The 18844-nt window shown below is 45.4% G+C and overlaps 1 protein-coding gene across 10 annotated transcripts in view; it reads left to right on the top strand.

The window, feature by feature from the left end:
• Nucleotides 1–18844, top strand: part of KCNMA1 (potassium channel, calcium activated large conductance subfamily M alpha, member 1) — a 658697-nt gene that overhangs the window by 541229 nt on the left and 98624 nt on the right. For 8 of the 10 annotated variants that reach the window (XM_004680710.2, XM_004680711.2, XM_004680720.2 and 5 more), the window contains exon 19: nt 1789–1797. The exons of 1 other annotated variant lie outside the window; for it this stretch is intronic. In XM_004680710.2, coding sequence (XP_004680767.1) covers nt 1789–1797 — 9 coding nt within the window. Of the gene's footprint in view, nt 1–1788; nt 1798–8306; nt 8481–18844 lie in introns of all 10 variants that reach the window. One more of the 10 variants, XM_012723692.1, reaches the window with a different exon arrangement.

The raw sequence follows: 18844 nt of genomic DNA on the forward strand, positions 1-18844 counted from the left end.
TTTTGAGCCACATCTTTGCACGAGGCTCTGTTCTTGGTGTTGGGTATGGAGTGGGGAGGAGGACAGCAATAGACACCCTCCTGAAATCTTCACTGCAGTGAATGGAGATGTGAACCATCATCACAGAAACAATGAAACCGATCTAGAAACAAGTGCCAAGAAGAGAGACCGCTGAAATGTGAGGAAGCTTGTAGGGATGATGCTTTGACCAGCAGATTCTAGAAGGCCTCTGTTGAGAGGAGACATTGAAGCTGAGACCCAGTCCAGCGAGACAGAAGATCAAGAGCTTAGATCTAGAGGCATGGATAAGTTTGTGGCTCTAAGGGAAGGGAGGCAGGCTCATAGGGCTGGTAGTTTGAGGAAGACAGTTACAAGGTGAGATCAGATGGAAGACAGTGTTGTGGTAAGGCCCTGGGTTTTAGTGCAATAGTAAGATTTTGAACAATGAAATGATACCATCAATTATTATTTTAAAGGATTTTCCTGGTGATTGTACAAAGAACAGTTTCTCAGGAGGTAATAGCGAAGGTGGAAGAATAAAGTTGCTTTGACTCCTGCTCTGATTCTGGAATGTCCTTTCTAGGGCACTAAAGTGCCATATTTTAAAGTCCCTGGAGTTGAGGTTTGGTCTCTGGGATAATGTTTCCCTCTTATTTTCAGGCAAGCAAATAGCTGTCATTCTGGAGGGAGAGACATATAATTGTTTGAAATAATTTTATTCTTTTCATTTCCCTTAAATGAAGGGCTCAGCACATGAAGCATATAATCTCCCATCACACACTGCATGGATTTCTACAAAGGACTCCCTCTCCAAAGCCAAGCCAGCATGTCGGGGTCTCCTGCCTTCTCTCTGCATCCTGCCCTGGGCTCCCACCTAGGGCGCCTCATGTCATAGCGACCCTAGAATATGAAACAAATATTCATTAACAATCACAATTATCCAAATATTATTCTTCCTAACTAAAAGGCCATAGCAGCCTGTGTTGCAGAGGGGAAGGTGCAGATGTGTTTGTTGAGGGAGGGCCAAGGAGTGTTAGAATAAAGCAGATTAACAAACATGAACCTCCCCTCACTTCCTAGGCAAGTGAGGAGACTGGGGGAGCTAGCTTTGAGTTGGCAGGAAAATTTCACTGGAAAGAGCTAGAATTCTTTAGCATGCCCTGGGGGATCCCCATACCTCCGGATTCACATGTCCTAGCACCCTAACCTGGATCAGGCAACCGGCCTTTGTAGTCATTTGTGCAAACCTATTAGCCAAGTGTTCACTTCACTCTGGAATCGTCCAGCTCCACAAGGCCCTGGGCTTTATCCTTCGCTTCCTACCTCTCTCCTCCCAAATGCCCTGCTCCCCTTCCCTCCCCATTCCCCATCACTCAACGACCTGAAATGTTTCATGTCATGCTCACTGGAGAAACATCAAGCGTGGACATTCCATTTCTGGAAATTCTGTGGTAGTATAGTTTAACTTTTGCATTTCTTTCCATGTCTTCATAGCTCCCCATCAAGGAAGAGTCAAATTCAGCTGTCTAAGGAGCAAGTTCTCAGAGTCAACTGTTTACCCTGTTCCTTTTTCTATATAACAAACCTGGTCTAATGATTTACATTTTCTCCCTCAGCCTCTAAAAGTTTGCCAAAGGGTGGACTCCTAGGGGACGAGTCATGTCTAAATTGATGTGTTTGAAGGAATTCTCTTTAACTTCTAATCATTGACATATCTTTGATTTATTTTTTTTTCTCTTTGCTGCCTTGGAATACGGCCCCCACTCTATTTTAACTGCACACTGGTAGTGATATATTGTGAGTAAAACGGGTTCCCAGCAGCCCGGAGTCCAGTTCCCCGTGTCTTTCTCTAGACAAGATACTTCTTTTTCTTTTCTGTGCAGTTTCAGTTTCCTTTTTTTTTTTCTTTTGGTATTTATGTTGCATGTAGCAGTGACATCATGCCCCAACTCCCTCATCCAACACAGTCTGCAGAGTAGCCCGGAGCTGGAGAAACCTGAGAGCAAGGAATCCCCCTTTGTTTATCCTCCCTACTCCCAGCCTCTTGCCAGTTAATGGCGCCGTCTTATTTTTCCACTTGAAAATAAGACCTTTACAACAGTGTTTCTCTTGAAGGCCTTGTCTCAGGATCTTTAGGGGACACTGAGTAGGCTGAGGTAATTACCACTACAGCTCTAGATGTCCCCTCATTGGGGGTCAGTGTCATGCTTGCCTATGGTGAATTATACTTGGTCTCCTCCGCTACAGAGCTTGAATTCCTACCCTGAAAACACATATGCTACATATATATTCCTCAGTTGTGATATATGTATATATATACACAAACATATATAATATATATATATATATATATATATATATATGCTGTGTGCCAGCACTTTGTATGCAAAAATGCATATGTTTATATATAAGCATAGAAGCATTTTATAGAGAGTGATGTATTTAATATACTGTATGTGTCTCTCTATATGAGAAAGTGCTTGCTAGAGAATTAACTGGACACTAACTTGGGGACTGTAAGTATCTAAACTACCTTACTGGGGACAAATATTTCCATAGTGGTAATTATTTCCTGTAGTCTACGAGGTTACCTTGCTTTAAAATAAAACTTGTCATTTGGTCACCACCCATGAGGACATACAGAGTTCTGCTGTGGGTGTTAGTCAGATATCTTTGAAGATCCACTTATTTAAGGCAGGAAGAGGGCTAGTGGAGTGGAGTGGAGATTGTCCCTCTCATGAGCTGGGTAGACCTCTGAGGGAGCCAATGTCAGTGTGCACTTCCTCCTGGAGCAGGACCCTTTTTATGACAAGATGTAGCCGTCTCAGAGCCGTCTGGTGTTTATCTTGGTGCAATGTTGCTTTTATGGCACGATCAATGAGCATTGGACCTTTATGCAAGTGTATGAATCCCTGAAACGATACCCAACGCTGCAGACCAGTTCAGTCCAGCCACTCTGGAACTGGGACAAGTGTCAGCACTGAGTGCTCTCCTATTTCTGTGCAGTGGAAAAGTTGTTCATCTGGTTTGGGCTAGTTTTCGGAGTTTGCTCAGTGACCTGAGCAGTGACCTTCTTGGGATTGAAGCACTATTCTGTCAACACGGATGCCACAGCTCCTGTCTTCTGTAGAGCACCCTTAAGGATGGCTTGAGGCCATTAGCCACTGACTTTCATACCTGAAGAGCTACGTACTATATCTAATGATCCTTTAGAATCAGATGGAAAATGTGGTGTCAATCAACAAACACCTCTAGTGCCAAATTCCTCTGCTTCTCCCAGTTACGAGATGGTGGCCAAGTAACTCGGTGTGCTCTATGCTGCTGCCATTAACTTGCTTTTTCTCTCCCTTCTTTCCATTCTTGGAAAACTACCTGGAAGGTCTTTCAGTTCCCTCCAGAAGCTAGTGGGAGGAATTTTGCTAAGTGAAGACATCAGTCCTCATTTGTAGGGCTAGGAAGAACACCCTCTGATTTCCAGCGTCACATCAAACAAATGCCTCAGCCTTACACCTTGGCGGATTTTTTCTTCCATGGATATTTTTGCTTATAATTTCAGTTGCTGCTAAGCTTTTGAAGGCTTGAAAATAATCCTTTCTTCATTGGACTGATTTTAAACATGCGGCGGTGATCTGAAAAGTGTCTGTGAACTGACTGGCCAATTTTTTTTTTCCACCCACACCAGTCTTCCCTTGAATTTGCTTGTTTGAAACCTGAAATATTTTTCCCAGCAGTTGGAAAACTCCACCTGAGCCTCTCTGTCCAGAGCCACTTCTGCCCCTTCCAACCCACCCTGGAAATTAAGATTCTGCAATTGGAAATTGGCTGACAATTTGGTGGCTGGTACAGCGGGCAGATGGCGGCGAGGACAGGATGGAGTCCAATTCCCTCTTCCATGGCAGGCTTGGCTCCTAAGGGCTAACGGCAGAGAACCTGAGTTTGACAGCTGACTGTCAGTTTGACACAGGAAAGAGCAGAAACTGCACTTCATCAACAGAGCCACTCCTCTGCGGGTTTTCTGTTTCGTAACCATGACTTTTGGAGTATAGGAAAGTTGTCTGAGAGTGCTTCTGAGAAACCTTCCAGTTCTAACCCCTGAAGAGTAAACACACAGCTTTGATGAGCTCCGTTAAGGAAGTCCTTGTATTTTGTCTTCACAAATGGAGCGAGCAAGTCATAATGGAAATATTGGATGAATATCCACTTCATTGTGGTGAAGGAAAGAACATGAAAGCCTTTTCTCCGGTTGTAAAACTGCTAGGACAGGGTTCATAGGAGAAAGGTGGGACCCAGGGTCTAATGCTTGGCAGCCACAGAACCTCTTGGAATCTGGCATTGGCCCAAGAACATGATGTAGGCAAAAGAGAAAACGGAGTCCCTAGAGGCTTGTATTTCTGCTTTCTCAGAGTTAAGCCGGCCTGTGGGGGCAATTCATTGAATATAAAGTTCCCAGAGTCCTAAGATGAAATGACAAGTAGCTACAGTATTCACACACACCCGATCGGACAGGTCCTCTTGCCTGTTCCCCATCTCAGACAGCTGCAGCACAGTCTGGGAAGACCTTTGGGTTCCCAAATGGTCCTCTCTGCTGACTGTGGCTGTAGAGCTGTTTGCTTGCAATTGCCACTCTTGACTCTAGGACCTTCTCCTAGAACCCTTCACCCCGCTCTCAACATCCACTGTGGATTGTGAGAAACCATTGAATTCAAACACCACTGTAATATGAATATCTTTCAATTCTTAAAGGCTTTATTCAGGTGTTCTCTGGAACCAGCTGCTCTTCCCTGAAGCTCCACTAGATGTCCCCACAGATCTACTTTGTTTCATGAAATCCAGGCGGGGAAGCCCCCTTTCCTGAGGACTGGGGTTTGGGGAGAGAGCAGTGGGAAACTACAGATACAAAGAAAAGTAGCAAGCACCAGAGGAGAGAGGGCACTTTTCATGTCCGGAGAGTAATAAGGAACTTTCTTCTGTTTTAAATAAATACTGAAGCTGTCAGAGTTGCTCTTTGAAACCTAACCTTGGACTTGTAAGTGGCACTCTGCTATCTGAAATTAACCTTCTACCCTACATCAGCTCTAGAAAAGGAAACAAGCATGGAGAGATGGAAATAAAGTACCAGCAGTTCTGAATATCCATGATTCACTGAAACAAAATGGAAGGATAGGAAGCCAAAGACAGAGAGAATTGGTATTTTTGACTCAATTGGAAGGACCACCGCTTCATTTTGATGTAATTTTACTTTACAAATAAATTCAGAGTCTAATTTGACAGGCAGAGTGTCCACGTCTCCTGGTATAGCTCCCGCAATGGGGGCAAATCAGGATCAGGCTTTAATTGAAGAGCTTGTTTGTGGCTTGTGGTCCAGAGAAGGGCGCTTCCTGGCTGGATTCCACGTCCTTCAAGCCCAACGGTCCTTCCACAAGCTGGGAGGTCAGAAGAGCCCTTACCTTTTACACAAGAGGACTGGAAGTACATAGGTGAAGGGATCAGTGAAAACAAAGTAATCCAGAGACAGAGCAAAGCCCCACCCTTCCTGATCAGTGGCGCCAGGTCTAGACCTTATAATTCACAAGGTTTGTCTACTCAATGTGTGGGGCGCGATCATTTTTAACTGTTTCTGTCCTGTCTTTGAACCTCTCTCATTGATTGTTGTTGCTGATTTTTTTGTGGTGGTTCTTGTTTGTCTTTTGAGATTTCGCTTTTGTATTTGGCGTGAGTGTACAAATGATGACTGGGAAGGAATGACGAGTAAAAGCATGTTTTCTTTTTTATGCATATGCTGCTTTGGAATGTGACTGCTTATAATTAACATTTAATCTTCTTATAGCAAATGGTTTTTTGCTGCTTCGATTACCAGTTTCAGCCTGTTCCTGCATGCTAACAACATGAAATTTTAGAACAATGCATGGTCGCCAGAACAACCAACAATAACAGTTGCAAACAGTCCCTGAGAGGCCTTAGCTGAAGTTGTGTTTCCTCCCCAACCCTTATCTCGTAGGGGGTTTAAATGATCCAGTATGATGGGCTTACCTTTGGCAAAATCATTTCAAAAGTACTCCACCTTCACTTGTCCTTAAAGATGTTATATGTATATATGTATAATACGCACACACACACACACATATATTTAAGGAGTCTTTCCCTATAAATGTGTCAGATTCTATTATCGTATATGAGCCCAAAATGCACTATGGAAATGAAAGCCAGGGGCTGCTGCTAATGAGAAGCATAGCATTTCAGAGTTTGATGGGCTTCTCTTCTACTACAGCATTTGATTAAAATTTTTTTCAAAACAATTTATCTACAGTGAAACAAAAAATCATCTTCATTTCCCTCATCTGTGTAAATAACAAATCAATATTTCCAGAAAAAGAACTAAGAAGGAAAAAGCCAGCACATATTCTCCAAGTTGTAGCCCAGTTCTGGATGCTTTTAAAATAACTTTCTTTTCGAGTTTTCAATGGAAGAGTTTTCCCCCCTTTTGGCCTTCAATCACTGCTGTTTGCGGGTGTCTGGGTAGCGACACCAGGTCCTTTAAATTCTAGTGATTCAAATGCTATAGTGGAACTTTTTTTCTTTTTTGTGAAAGCTAAGCTCAGGAGCAAGGTATCATGCTGATGTTCTACGCACTGAAAAGGACTGGAGCTGCATGATGTTCTGACCAACCGACTAGCTAGGATGCTAAAAGAACATGTCCTTAAATGTGAGCCAAGTTTACAGGAATGGAGTTGCTGCTGAAGAGATCTCTCATTCATCTCCCCCAGTGCCTGTTCTTTGCAATCATAACGTTACCCTTGCTTGACAAATATACTGTATGGCAAGTCATAAAGGTCTTAGAACAGGACTTGACCCATTTGAGAGATTTAAACCCCTCTTTCTGGTGACTGTAACATTCTAAGGGGGCAAAACCACAAGCCATATTTTAAAATAAGAGCACAACTAGTCTCCACAAAGAAAAAGAAAGGGGGTAGGGGATGGCTTTCAAATGGAAGGTGTGGGTGCAGGGAATAACACCTCTCCACTTCAGCTTCACTGTTTGGCTGTGATGCTGGGAATAGAGATGAATCTTCCCTCCCTGCAAGAGGTGTAGACTGCTTCATGCTAAGTGATAAGCAAACATGTGTGCCAGTTGTATAGCAAAAGAATGAGGTACAAAAAAGGCTTCTTGTTGTACCAAAATATAAATTGGCTTCAAGGTTAAAGGCGAAGGGTCTTGAGAACCACTGGATTGTCCAGCAACTTTTCTATGTTTAGCGCTTGGGTTGTATCCCCGCGCAATGCACAAACAACAGTGCTGGCTTTCCAAGAGCTGGCAATGCTGCTTGCAAATCTGAGTCACATATTTTACATGGGATCTCTTTTTTAATTTCATGTTTTATCATTTTTAATACACGTTGGCTGTTATTTTCTGTGTGAGGAAAAAATTGTGATTAGGCCATGGCCCAGTTGCTTCCTGAGTTTTTGGTGGGTGGGGAGAAAAAAGTTGATTCAATTTCCAGATTTAGCTTTAAGCAGAAAATACACCCATGAGTAGCTAAATGCCTTCCAATAGACCAACATCTCCTATGCTTTCGGTGATTTCTTACTTGTGAACTGCCTTTAATGTCAAATATGCAGCGTTAGTCTTGAGTAGCTGCATTTCTTATATGGACAGATTTGGATATTTGTTCTGTCAAGAGTAAATTTAAATTCCTGTAGGCATCATGTAAACTCACTCTGGGGAAGTTCAGCAGAGGCATCCTCAGATTCTATATTAACACGTAATCGTTTCACATCTAATTTGATGAAAGCTTGGCCCAGGCTCTGCCTAATGCCCAGAAATGGATAGAAATTAGAAAACCTACATATTAGATATTTTTGCATCTTGCAAAAACCATTTATTGTACCAAATAAGCAATTCATCGGCTGACTGTGTATATATTTGTACTCCTGTATTAATTGTGCCAAGGGAAAAACACTGGTTACGTTTTCACGGTCTATTATGTGTTCTTCCTCTCATCTAAGATCCTGACTGGAGTTGGCCCTGCCCTCTCCCTCTGGTCTTCTGCTTTACCTGGGGGAGAAAAGTAATACACAACAGCCTTGGGGGATGATAAGGGCAATCTATATTTAACTGCTTTTTTTTTTTGATGTACAACTAAACTGTTAACCAACAGTCACTTGGCATTTTTTTCTGGGTCAAGACTGTTAAAATGAACTAAGACCTGTGTTAAATCCCTTCAGCTCCTTCCAGCTGCCTTGCTGAGTGTGACCTTGCCATTAACTACCGCTCTTCCTCTCCTCCCATCCAACCCACACGGTTATAGCCAAGATGTCCATCTACAAGAGAATGAGACGGGCATGTTGTTTTGATTGCGGACGTTCTGAGCGTGACTGCTCGTGCATGTCAGGCCGTGTGCGTGGTAACATGGACATCCTTGAGAGAGCCTTCCCGCTTTCTTCTGTCTCTGTTAATGATTGCACCACCAGTTTCCGTGCCTGTAAGTTTCCCCGACACACGCAGTTCCGTGTCTGTGCTGTCTGTGGTATCATCCTCGTCTCGTGCCTTGCCCTGTGGTTCTGTGAGTCAGTTGGGCTGGTGTTTTTTTTTTTTTTTTTCCCCGTGTGACCTTGTGTGTGGTGATCTTGCCCCAACTGCCTGTGTACGTGTACGTGCTCGGAAAGCATCCCCGCCCGTTGTTAAATTGTGCTTCTTACAAAGTGTGCAGGGCTGTGGTATTGTCTGGTGACGGTCTTTCTCCCTCTCCTTTAAATGAGGATAAATGGAAATTAATGTGACAGCCAGCCCAGGGCTATGTCAATATGGAAATGTGTGGAAATGTATAACTTCATATTTTGGGGAAGGCTCTACGTTGGACCCGGTCCAAGGGAGGAAGTCTAGAGAGGCCCCTCTAATATTAAATTGCTGATGGTGGGTTTCCTTTCTAAACACAGCAGGGCTTAGATGCAGATGAACTCATTTTTTTTTTTTTTATTGTGTCAAGCTAACCTGAATCTCATTCCTCCAGTGCCAGATTGTGTCTTCTGTCCTGGAAAAGAGGATGCTAAAGCAGCCGACCTATGTAGAATGGAGGATTCTGGGGTTCCCCCTCAGAAGGATAACTGATTCAAAGGATCGTTCCATAATATCTTTTAGTTTTTTAAAAAGCTAGCACCGTGTTTAACTAAGGCATCCTGGTGCAATTTTGACAGCAGATATGGTAAACCATGATGCTCATGACTTTCTTTGTCCATTGCACAGGCTTTTGGGATCAGTAGTCTTTGTCATCCACAAGCTCAGAGACCACTTCAGGTCTTGCTACTGGGAGCTGACAAAGCAGATGTTGCCACATTCTGGGGACTTCCCTCATCCTGGCCTTCAGCACAGGCTGCCCTGGGGCTTTCCCGGCATAGAGGATCCACGGAGAGCCCCAGCTTGTATTGTGGAGTACTGGGGTGCAGACCTGCATCTAAGACTAGAAGGGGTTAAGGTTCCATGCGAGGACTCAGGTGCTGTAAGTGTGGGTTACTTTGTTTACCTAGTGTTGTTAGCAGGGGAGAGAGAGGCTGCTGTTGCTTCTGTGTTTCATCTCTCTTCCTGGAAAACACCCAACATATTTATTGGTGACCAACTTGCCGTCCATTTTCTTCTCTACCAAGTACCCAGAGCTAGTTAAACTAAACTTTCCCCAGTGTAGTTAATTCATAGTGGCAGAAGGGTGAGAGGACACTTAGGTCTTGAGCATTTTTACCCATGAAAACCTTGCTTGGCTTACTTGTGAGAGTGGTCCCAGTTCAGGGTGCCGGTGATGCCCATATAGTGGAGGAGTGGGCAAGTCTGTGCTCACGCTTGTATCTGCAGCTCAGTTTTGAGATGTGATCTGTGTATCTAGCTCAGACATCTGGAAAAATTAGACTAAGACCAGTAACTCATTGTCTCATTCACCATTCGCTACTCTCTAGACCAGTGACAAGGGACAAAATTCATTTTCAAAAATGACACCAAATGGAGGGTATATCAGGAGGGATTTTGGACTGTTCCAAGCACACAGCCTAGTCCTAGAAAGGAAGTTTCCTGTCAAATCTTCCTTACAGATGCCACAGTAGAAGCCCTAACCCCTTTATTCTCATTGTATGAGTTCTCTAGTTCACATGACACTCCCAAGAGGTCTACGTTGTAACCATTGCAAGAATTTGTTTACAGTGTGTGGTGAGACACTAGGCTCAAGGGCCAGAATCTGGGAGCAAGAGCAACAGGAGGTGCTGTGCTGTCCGGCGTGGCCATATCTCTTTGACAGTGGAGAACCTACCCACCCACCACCTGAGTTACCCGTTTGCTTCAGGTGCAGCTTCTTTTGTTTTCAGATGACCGCTAGTCTCCAAAGCCTTGGCCGGCGATTCAGTGGAGAAAAGGAAGGAGCCCCTTGGGCTCTGTGCTCCAGCCCGTGGTTACATTTTGGCAATGGCAGCCCCTACCAGTCATAGCAAATGCTGAGTCCCTCTGTCCCCAGAGCGTGAGATTCCACTTTATTGAGGAGAGACCGTCCCTGGAGGGATTTGTCAGCTCTGTAATTTAACCCAAGCATTGACAGAGGCCAGGAGACAAAAAGCTTGGGATGGGATTGTCCCATCCTCTCAGAAGCATCCTGTGCCTGAAACTTGTCTTCCTCTCCAAAGTGAGACCATGGGTAGCATGGAGCTTGGGCTGTGTCGAAACCGTAACTGGTACTGACAGCTTGGGGTGGGGGCGGGGGGTGCCTCCTCTGTTTCATCAGTCTCTCTGCCGTCATCACTCCATCAAACAAAAGCAGATTTCATCTGTCCCTGTGTGAGACCACTCACCTTTGACCATTAATAATAAGTTAGAAAAATCCCTTCCAATCGGAGCCCCTTTGTGCGCCCGCATAGACCCTTCTTCTCCAATTAAAACATGTCTATCTCTATGCAGAATTCCACTGGCAGAGCTCCAGTTGCAATTCCTGGGCTTCCCTCGCTGGTGGTGGAGCTGGGTGGTGCCCATTTGACAGAGCTGGTTGACTCAAAGAGCAGTGGTGAGAGTGGGCTTTTCATTAAATATGAGCAGATGTGAAATGTAGAGGGTTTGGCAATTAGAAATGGCAGGAGAATGGCCCTTGAATCAAAGTGAGGTCAGATGGGTGGATCAGATTACTTCTCTTACATTCTTTAGTTGTTCTGAAAATCATTTTGAATTAGTGTCTGCAGAGCCCTGATGGGTTTTGCCCTTTGTCTTTTATGCTGGGGCTGTATTGTTTCCCAAGACACTCATTAAAGGTCATTATATTATTACGGAGCTTGCTTTGGTCACAGTCTCCCAGTTGAGCCAGTGTGCTTTAGAGACTGCCTAATTCGTTTCTCTCTTGCCTTTCGTCTCCCTCTTTACTACTTTTTTCTTATAAGGGCAGAGATTTCCGTTTCCAAGGGACGTTAAATTGAAACACAAAGTCCCATTATGTGTTTTCTGAAGTGGGGAGAGAGGTAGCCAGTTCCCAGAGGAGTGGTAATATATTAAAAGTGTTCACACAGTTTTAAAGATTTGCCTTCTAGCAGCTGGGTCTGCTGTTACGTCCTCTCCTTGGAGGGCTGCCCCATTCTAGGCACTGGTGGTAGTTAAGTCATGTGCTGTCCTGACCATTGTCTCCCTTTGTCGAACTCACGAGATGCAAGGCTAGACTGTGCTGACAAAAAGGACTTCAGAGAAGAGGGACTGGTTACAAAAGACCTGTAGAAAGTGTCAGAGAAGTCAGGCAGAGTGTCCCATAGAATCATCCCCTAGGGGTTGTGTTTCTGGAAGGACTGAGTGGTTAGTCTGGCTGGTACACAAGGCTTCATTTTCTGGGGAGCTCGATGTTGTCTCTACCTCAGGCCGCCCTGCTGATGGTTTCAATTCTCCTCTAAAGGACACTTGCACCACTGGGCCCCAGACTATGCGTAGCCATTTTCTAATGTGATCAAATAGAAAAAAATCTGTGTCCAGCAACATAAACATACCATATAGAATGAGGTTCTAATCAGCTCCGTTACTCCATAAAATTGTTTTCTAAACTAGTCCTTTTCTTTATCCCGAATGTATTCTTGTCATTTCAGTCTCGCCTACTACATGATTGCTAAGCCTAACAGAAACGGACAATTAAAATTATGATGCAGTGACAATGCAGGATGCTATTGATTCAGACCCACTGAGACCTCCCTGGTGTGGGGCTGGCCACAAACCCTCAGGAACCCTGGCATGAGCAAATTAATCATGTGGTCGAGGAGAAACATCTTTAGACTTGCACTGGGAAATAGATTTAGCTCAAGTACATGTGTGATCACTCACACCAACCTTTCAATTTACTAATAGTTTAAACCTGCACAATTACATATACCCTTTTGCCAAGTACTGTAGCTAATTTTAAATTGCGCATGACTCTTTTCCCCCTGGGTATAAATATAATCCAAAGAGGCATTCACCTCCAATGGTTAAGTTGAGAGAAGTCCAATACGATTAGGTTGAAGGGAGATACACCAAAATCAGGTTAGTGTAATCTTGAGTCTTGTCAGATAATAAACAAAAATCAGCTTATCCCAAGTAGCCTTTGGTTTGTACAGGCGGAGAATTAACATTGTCAATAGAACTACAGTCAGTCGAGTGAACTAATGGCATTTTGAAGTACATAAAATCAGATACGAGGGCAGGAGGTGGAAAGATGTCCAGAGGATGTCCAGAGGATGTCTCTATAGCACACACCCGATGCCAACGGTCTCTAATGCCTGGAAAGGGAGATTTCATTTAATAAGTCACGTTTAAATTTCAACACCCTGTAATTATCTCATTCCTTTTATGTGTAGTTTTGAGTGACTTCTTCAAGCTCCCAATCCTAAATTTTGTTTATTTTTGCTCTGGGGCCCTGACACCAAAGAATCCCCCTTCTTACCCCTCCCACCACTGATAGAAAGCAACAGGAGAGTCAGTGGCGACACAGCCCACATTAATGCATTTTTTTCAAGCCCATTCATTCTGCCCCTGCCATTCCTCCTGCTTCTCTTCATGCAGGCTGGTGTGATGTCCCTCCCCTGTCTAGTCTGTCAATGGCCATGTCCTGAACACTAACACTGATCTAACCAACGGCTCATCCTTCCAAGAGGTCGCACAGGCAGCAGATGGGCTCATCAGTCTTTGACCCCGTGCACAGGCCTGCTGTACTTGGGGGGTCTCCTGGAACACATCTCTCAGTAGCAGGCTGCCAAAGCCACCTGAAGCCATGTTTAGCAGTAGGTTGACTGGGACTACGTGCCTTGCTATGTGCTTGCTGACATGGAGGTCAGCTCATGCACCCCACGCGGGCAGACTTTCATTAGAAAAGAATCCCTTTAGTCGTCCATTTCTAAAGAACTCCAAACATACCTGGTTTCCATTCATAATAAATAGCTTCTTTTTCTCAATTTGGTAGCAGGTAAAATAGTTGACTTGTCTTGTGGTGCTTCCTTCCCCTCCCCTCAACCACCCCCTAATCCTACTGTTGAATTCCTTCAGTTAAATTGGCCCTGAAGAGACACCCCATAGAGATGAAAGAGAAAAGGGCATAGTAGGCAAAAGGCAGTCAACTACTCAAAAGGAATCCTTTGAAACAGCTGGGAGACAAGAAGCAGAAAAGGTCAGAAAGAGGAAAGGGTCCCTGGTATCAGCCCCTTGGCTTGGACACCTCCCTTCCCAGTGATCTGAGGCTTTGATAAGTGGCTGGGCTGCAGGGCCAACGTGAGAAGACCTCGGTGTGCCACAAGTAAGCCGAGCAGGGCCCTTAGGCAAGGTGACATGGCAATTATGTTTGCATTTTCATTTCGGAGCAGTGACCATTTGTCATGAGGCTCACCCTGACAGCTGCTGTCCACTGAGCACTGGATTTCCCATCTCCCCTCCATGGAGGAGGACAGGTGTGGCCGGTGAGCTCTCCATTTCCCTCCCTCCTCTACTATCTCAGGCGACAGATGCCAGGGCAAGCCCACCTTGCATTGCACTTTCTTGTCAAGGCTCTGCCTTGAGCCCCAATCCTGACCTTTACTGTATGAAATAAAGAACCGATGAACAAGCAGAGGTCTGAATTAGAGCAGGCTTGGAGCAAATGTCAAGTCCATCTCGGCCTCCCTCCTCCACCTGAACCAGGAGCCTGGATTAGACCCAGTCTGGAGTTTGCAGCGCCTTAGGCTTTATGGGTCTGGGGAGACATAACTTATTAACAAAGAGTTATTAAATTTTTATCAATTTTACAACACAATGTAAATGCCTCCTATGAATCTACATTGTATTCATTATCATTTAAAACGTTAATTAAGTCAAAGTTGCATTTAATTTCTCTCTAAATGGGCCTCTGGGAAGAGGCTTTTAGAAACATCTGTGGGAGCTTGCGGCTCTTGGAGACCGGGAATCCCGAAGCCCACACTCAGGATAGCCATCCGAGTTGATTGTCAGTCTGTATCTGTAGCTAACGCATCATGCAATAGGGTATCGGCACAAATTACTATCACGATAGTGGTGGAAGCTACTAGGTGGAGAGAGGCCTCTGGGCTAGAGACACCAGCTCCATGCTTCCTGCCCTGGCCTATCCTGATGGAAGTGAGCAGTTACTCAGTGCCTTTGACTGAGGTTGCCTGGGATGTTCCCTTCTCCTGAGGTGTCCATCAGTTCAACCGGCTGCTTCCTTCATCTGAGATGGATGATTCTGTCATCTGCCCCTGCAAATTGAGGACATTTGCTAGATGCTCATTGGAAAGATCTTGGCCCTTCGACTGACATGTAAGCCTAGAGGCTGTGAGCATAGATGGCCGTGGGAGGGAGTGGACCATTGTGAGTCTCCCACTGGTAAGAGACCTACTCACATTGGCTGAAAAATTCCTTTCTCCTTTGGAGGCTAAGTAGATATTTTTGTCTGATTTGAACATCCATGACTCCCCAAACAAACCTTTTATTATCTGTGTGCCATCACCAGGGGCCTGAGGTTGACAGTGGGATGCTGATAGGAAATGGCCAGTTGCTTAACCTGGATTTGTGTCAAGACAAGTTGGTGTAGTCGCTATGCTTTCTACATACTACCCAGCCAGGTGGGTGCTCACAGGTGTCTGCGGTGGTGGTGACATGTGACTCCCACCCCTTGGGCTGCCTGCAGCACTGCTCTGTGTCCTTTGCAGATAGTAATGTCATCTTTATCATGCGGTTGTAACTGTTATTTGCAATATAAAATAAGGTATCTCTAGACTGTGCTATTTGCAGTGAGGCAACAAAGGTGCAGAAAGGCTAAAGATGTGACTGCACAGCGTGCTGGGTGGGCCAGGTCGCAAACTGGCCAGGTGACTCCGCGGTACAGGGACTGTGTTGTTTCTCAGTTACTTACACAGTTGAAGAGAATGGAAAGGTCAGTCTAGCTCCAAGGAAGGAGACCAGGAGGCTTGTGGTAATGAGAACTCCAGGCAGTGTGGCCAGTGCTGTGAGAGAGGCACAAAATGCCCAGCCAGGCAAGGGCGCAGGGGTCTTTGCCTGCAGGGAGCTCATGAAAGGTCCTGAGATGGATGTTCTGTTTCACATGTGCCTTGGAGAAGGGGAGAAACTTGGTGTGTTACGTAACACACGAAAGGGATGTGGCAGTGCTGGCCTGGAGTCTCCTGCAGGGGGCTGGTCACCCTGTCTGTCTGGAGAGCTTAGGGTCTATTGCGGCAAGCACAGGGTGCCTAAAGAGTGGCCAGGGCCCAGTCATTGGCAGGGCCAGGAATGTGGGTTTGCTTCATAATCTGTAATATAGTAGAGAGCATTCAAGGTGTTTGATCAGGGAAGTGAGCCCAGAGGCTTTGTTTTGGGAAGCCTCTTATGGCAGCGAAAGAGGGGCCTGGCGCTGTAGAGGCAGCTGGGGCAGTCTGAGGGTGGAGACGCTCAGCAGAGGGGCAGCCGTGACAGGAGGGGCAGGGGCCTCTGAGGCTTTGGAGGGGAGGCTTGCACTATACCCAGGGCACATTATCCAAATGCAAATCCAAGAAGTTAAAAATCTTGTCAAAGAAAGCTTAATGAATGGGTCCAAAGCAGTTGAATCCCATTAGTTACATTTCTTGAGCTTAATTCCCCCCAGCTGACTGGGTAGTCAGCATAGTTCTTACATGGGCTCAGCGGATTTTCTTCCCATTGGAAAATAGGATTTACCAAAGTCTCAGCCAGGACCAGGGACCTGTGGGCAGCATTCACTGCCCCTAATCTTGGGGCTCTCCTCCATGCGTTTCCTTTTGCTACCAGCATTACCTCCCCTTCCCTTCCGAGGCCCCTCCTTCCCTAAGACACCTCTCTTAAGGGTTGATGGTGACAGAGGTGGCATCTCCCAGTCGCTGCACCAGTGGTTTTGGCCCAGGCTGGGCAGCAGCAGAGTAAGTGGAGCCACCTGCTGGGTGTGACCAGACCTGGGGTCCTTGGCTCCAGCGCATGTGGTAGCCAGTTAGAGGTTATGGGAATTGTGTTTTAAATCCCTGTGCACGGAAATGAGACTTTCCCCTCCCATTATACACAGGGAGACAGCATGTCTCCTTACATCTATGGAGGAAAAAAATAATAAAGTGTTTCACATCCCATTCACTGGGAATCTGCTGTCGTTTTCGGCCACTTATCCTGCTCCAGTGGAAATATAAAACACATTTCCTGTGAAGCGCTGCCACGCAGAATCCAGGGAGGTCATGCAGCCTTACTGAGTACTGCAGCACAGTTCTCTTTTCCTTGTTATTTGTGTGTGTGAGCCTCATCTGTGTTCACTGTGTCTCTGTGTCAGCATCCACGGCTGTGGCACTTACACACACCAGCTTCCCTGGAGGAGCCCCGAAACATCTTAGAAAAGCCCTTGAGTCCTGGCTTTCCTCACAGTGCTACGGTGCCCTTGCTGTGTGTACCCACTTCTAGGAGTGGGGTAAGGTCAGATGCATCCCCCTCAACTGGCCTCAGGTTGTCCTCCCAGGGGCGTTCTCCAGACGAGCATGTTGAGTTACGACCTAGATAGCCCATGTATCCTCTCTGCTCACCTTAGCCTGTAAGAATTATGCTTTCTCAGAGGAATCTAAAAGGATAGAAACCAGCTTGGCACCGTCAGACCCACATGATTGAGGCCTCAGAGTGTATAGAAGAGACCATTTTCTACATGGTGTTGGCTGGAGAGCGTCTAGGTGTATCCATAGAGTGTGTTCTGAGGAGAGAGTGTGTTCTGAGGAGATAATCTTGTAGTGCCCAGCTCAGAGACTTGAGTGAAGATTCTGGAGATTCCAAAGTGACTTTTCTTCTCTGACCACCTCATTCAGTCAACCTCGTAAGGAGCTAATGTCCCACGACCAAAGGACACAGCAGGTGTAAACTCCCCTGGTCTCTTCTAATAACCTCCAGCCTCCACTTGGTCCTCTTCACTACAGCAAGGTAAGGGCACCCAAATATTTCGAGAGCTACGAAGCAGATGTGAACAAACTGAGAATGGAAGCTTTTGAGCAGACCTACACCAGAGGTGAGCATGTGCAAGGAGATTTTTAAGTGAAGTTGGAGCTAGAGACACGGAAGACTCATTGTTGGTCTACAGAGGGGTGACTGTGGGCCACAGAGGCAGAGTTACCTCTGGGGGGTGCAGCTGACACCTTGTAGCATCATGACCTCTTTTTTGGCCAGTCCTGGTGTCCAGACCTGGAACCTGCTGCATTGCACAAAATCAAAGGAGCCACAGGCCGCCTGCCTCCTCTCCGAAGTCAGAAAAGTAGCCTGCCTGCATCCTTGCTTGGCTGGGTTTTATATGTTGGCAAGAATACCTGAGTAGGAAATGGCTTGAAGAGTTCCAGCTCTGCAAATATATGCTGAGTAAAAGAGTGAATAAGTGAAGGGATTCTCGATGATTTGCTCAAGGGATAAATAGGCAGTGTGCCAAAAACAGGAGGACCCCAGATCTATGATATTTCCTAAAACATTCTAAGCAGCTTACTCTCCTTGATCTATAACAGGGATTTATATAAGATCTGGGATACAAGAAGATTAAGAGGGAAAGGCAAGAAAAACAAGGACATAACTAAAAGATCTTGAAAATGACCGACTAATAGGTACAATCCATATTCTCTGTGAAGGTGAAATATCGGCAAAGAAGATCTAGGAACAGAGACAGAATTAAATCACAGGAGGCAGAAATCTACCAGTGTTTCCAAGGATGAGAGTCGGGGATGCCACCATGCAAAGGGTGCATGTATACAAGGAGCGTTTGTCCTGGAAAATCAAGGGCTTGTGACATCAGCGGTTATTTTTGCTGATTTTTATGAAACTATAATTTTCCTATGAGTGAGGGTGACATATAGGTAGCCAGTGTGCATTGGGCAAGGTCAGTTTAAAGAAAGGCCTAGTGTAGTGCGCTGATCTTTAAAGATGGAGTGTCAGAATGTTCAAATGTGGAGAAACATAGAAGGCCACTCGTGACTATTAGGGTCATTCGTTGTGACTTCAGTCATGGATTGACTCCAACAACACCCCAGGGGCCATTCCTGCCACCCAGAGGTGTCCAAAGGCTGAGGGTCTCCTGGCTCTCTTCTACTCCATGTCGTTATTCATTACTCTGTTGAGTCTGCTCTAGACAAGCAGGGGGTGAGTTTTCTAATCTGTTCACAGAGTTCTCATGTTGCACCAAACATTTTTCTTACCTTTACCTTTGAGCACCTTCCAATTGCTGTCTGCATTTTGTCAAGGTTGATCTGGCCATTTCTTCAGTGTCTATGAGTCCATTTTCACATATGGCCTATAACAGTGAATAGAGAAACTCATCCTACAGGGATGCTACAAAACCAGAGCCCTAAGCAGGTGTTACTGGGGAAAAAAAAAAAGGTT

Source organism: Condylura cristata, unplaced genomic scaffold (genome assembly GCF_000260355.1).
Source record: "Condylura cristata isolate star-nosed mole 26May11 unplaced genomic scaffold, ConCri1.0 scaffold00011, whole genome shotgun sequence".
NCBI classification, from domain to species: domain Eukaryota; kingdom Metazoa; phylum Chordata; class Mammalia; order Eulipotyphla; family Talpidae; genus Condylura; species Condylura cristata.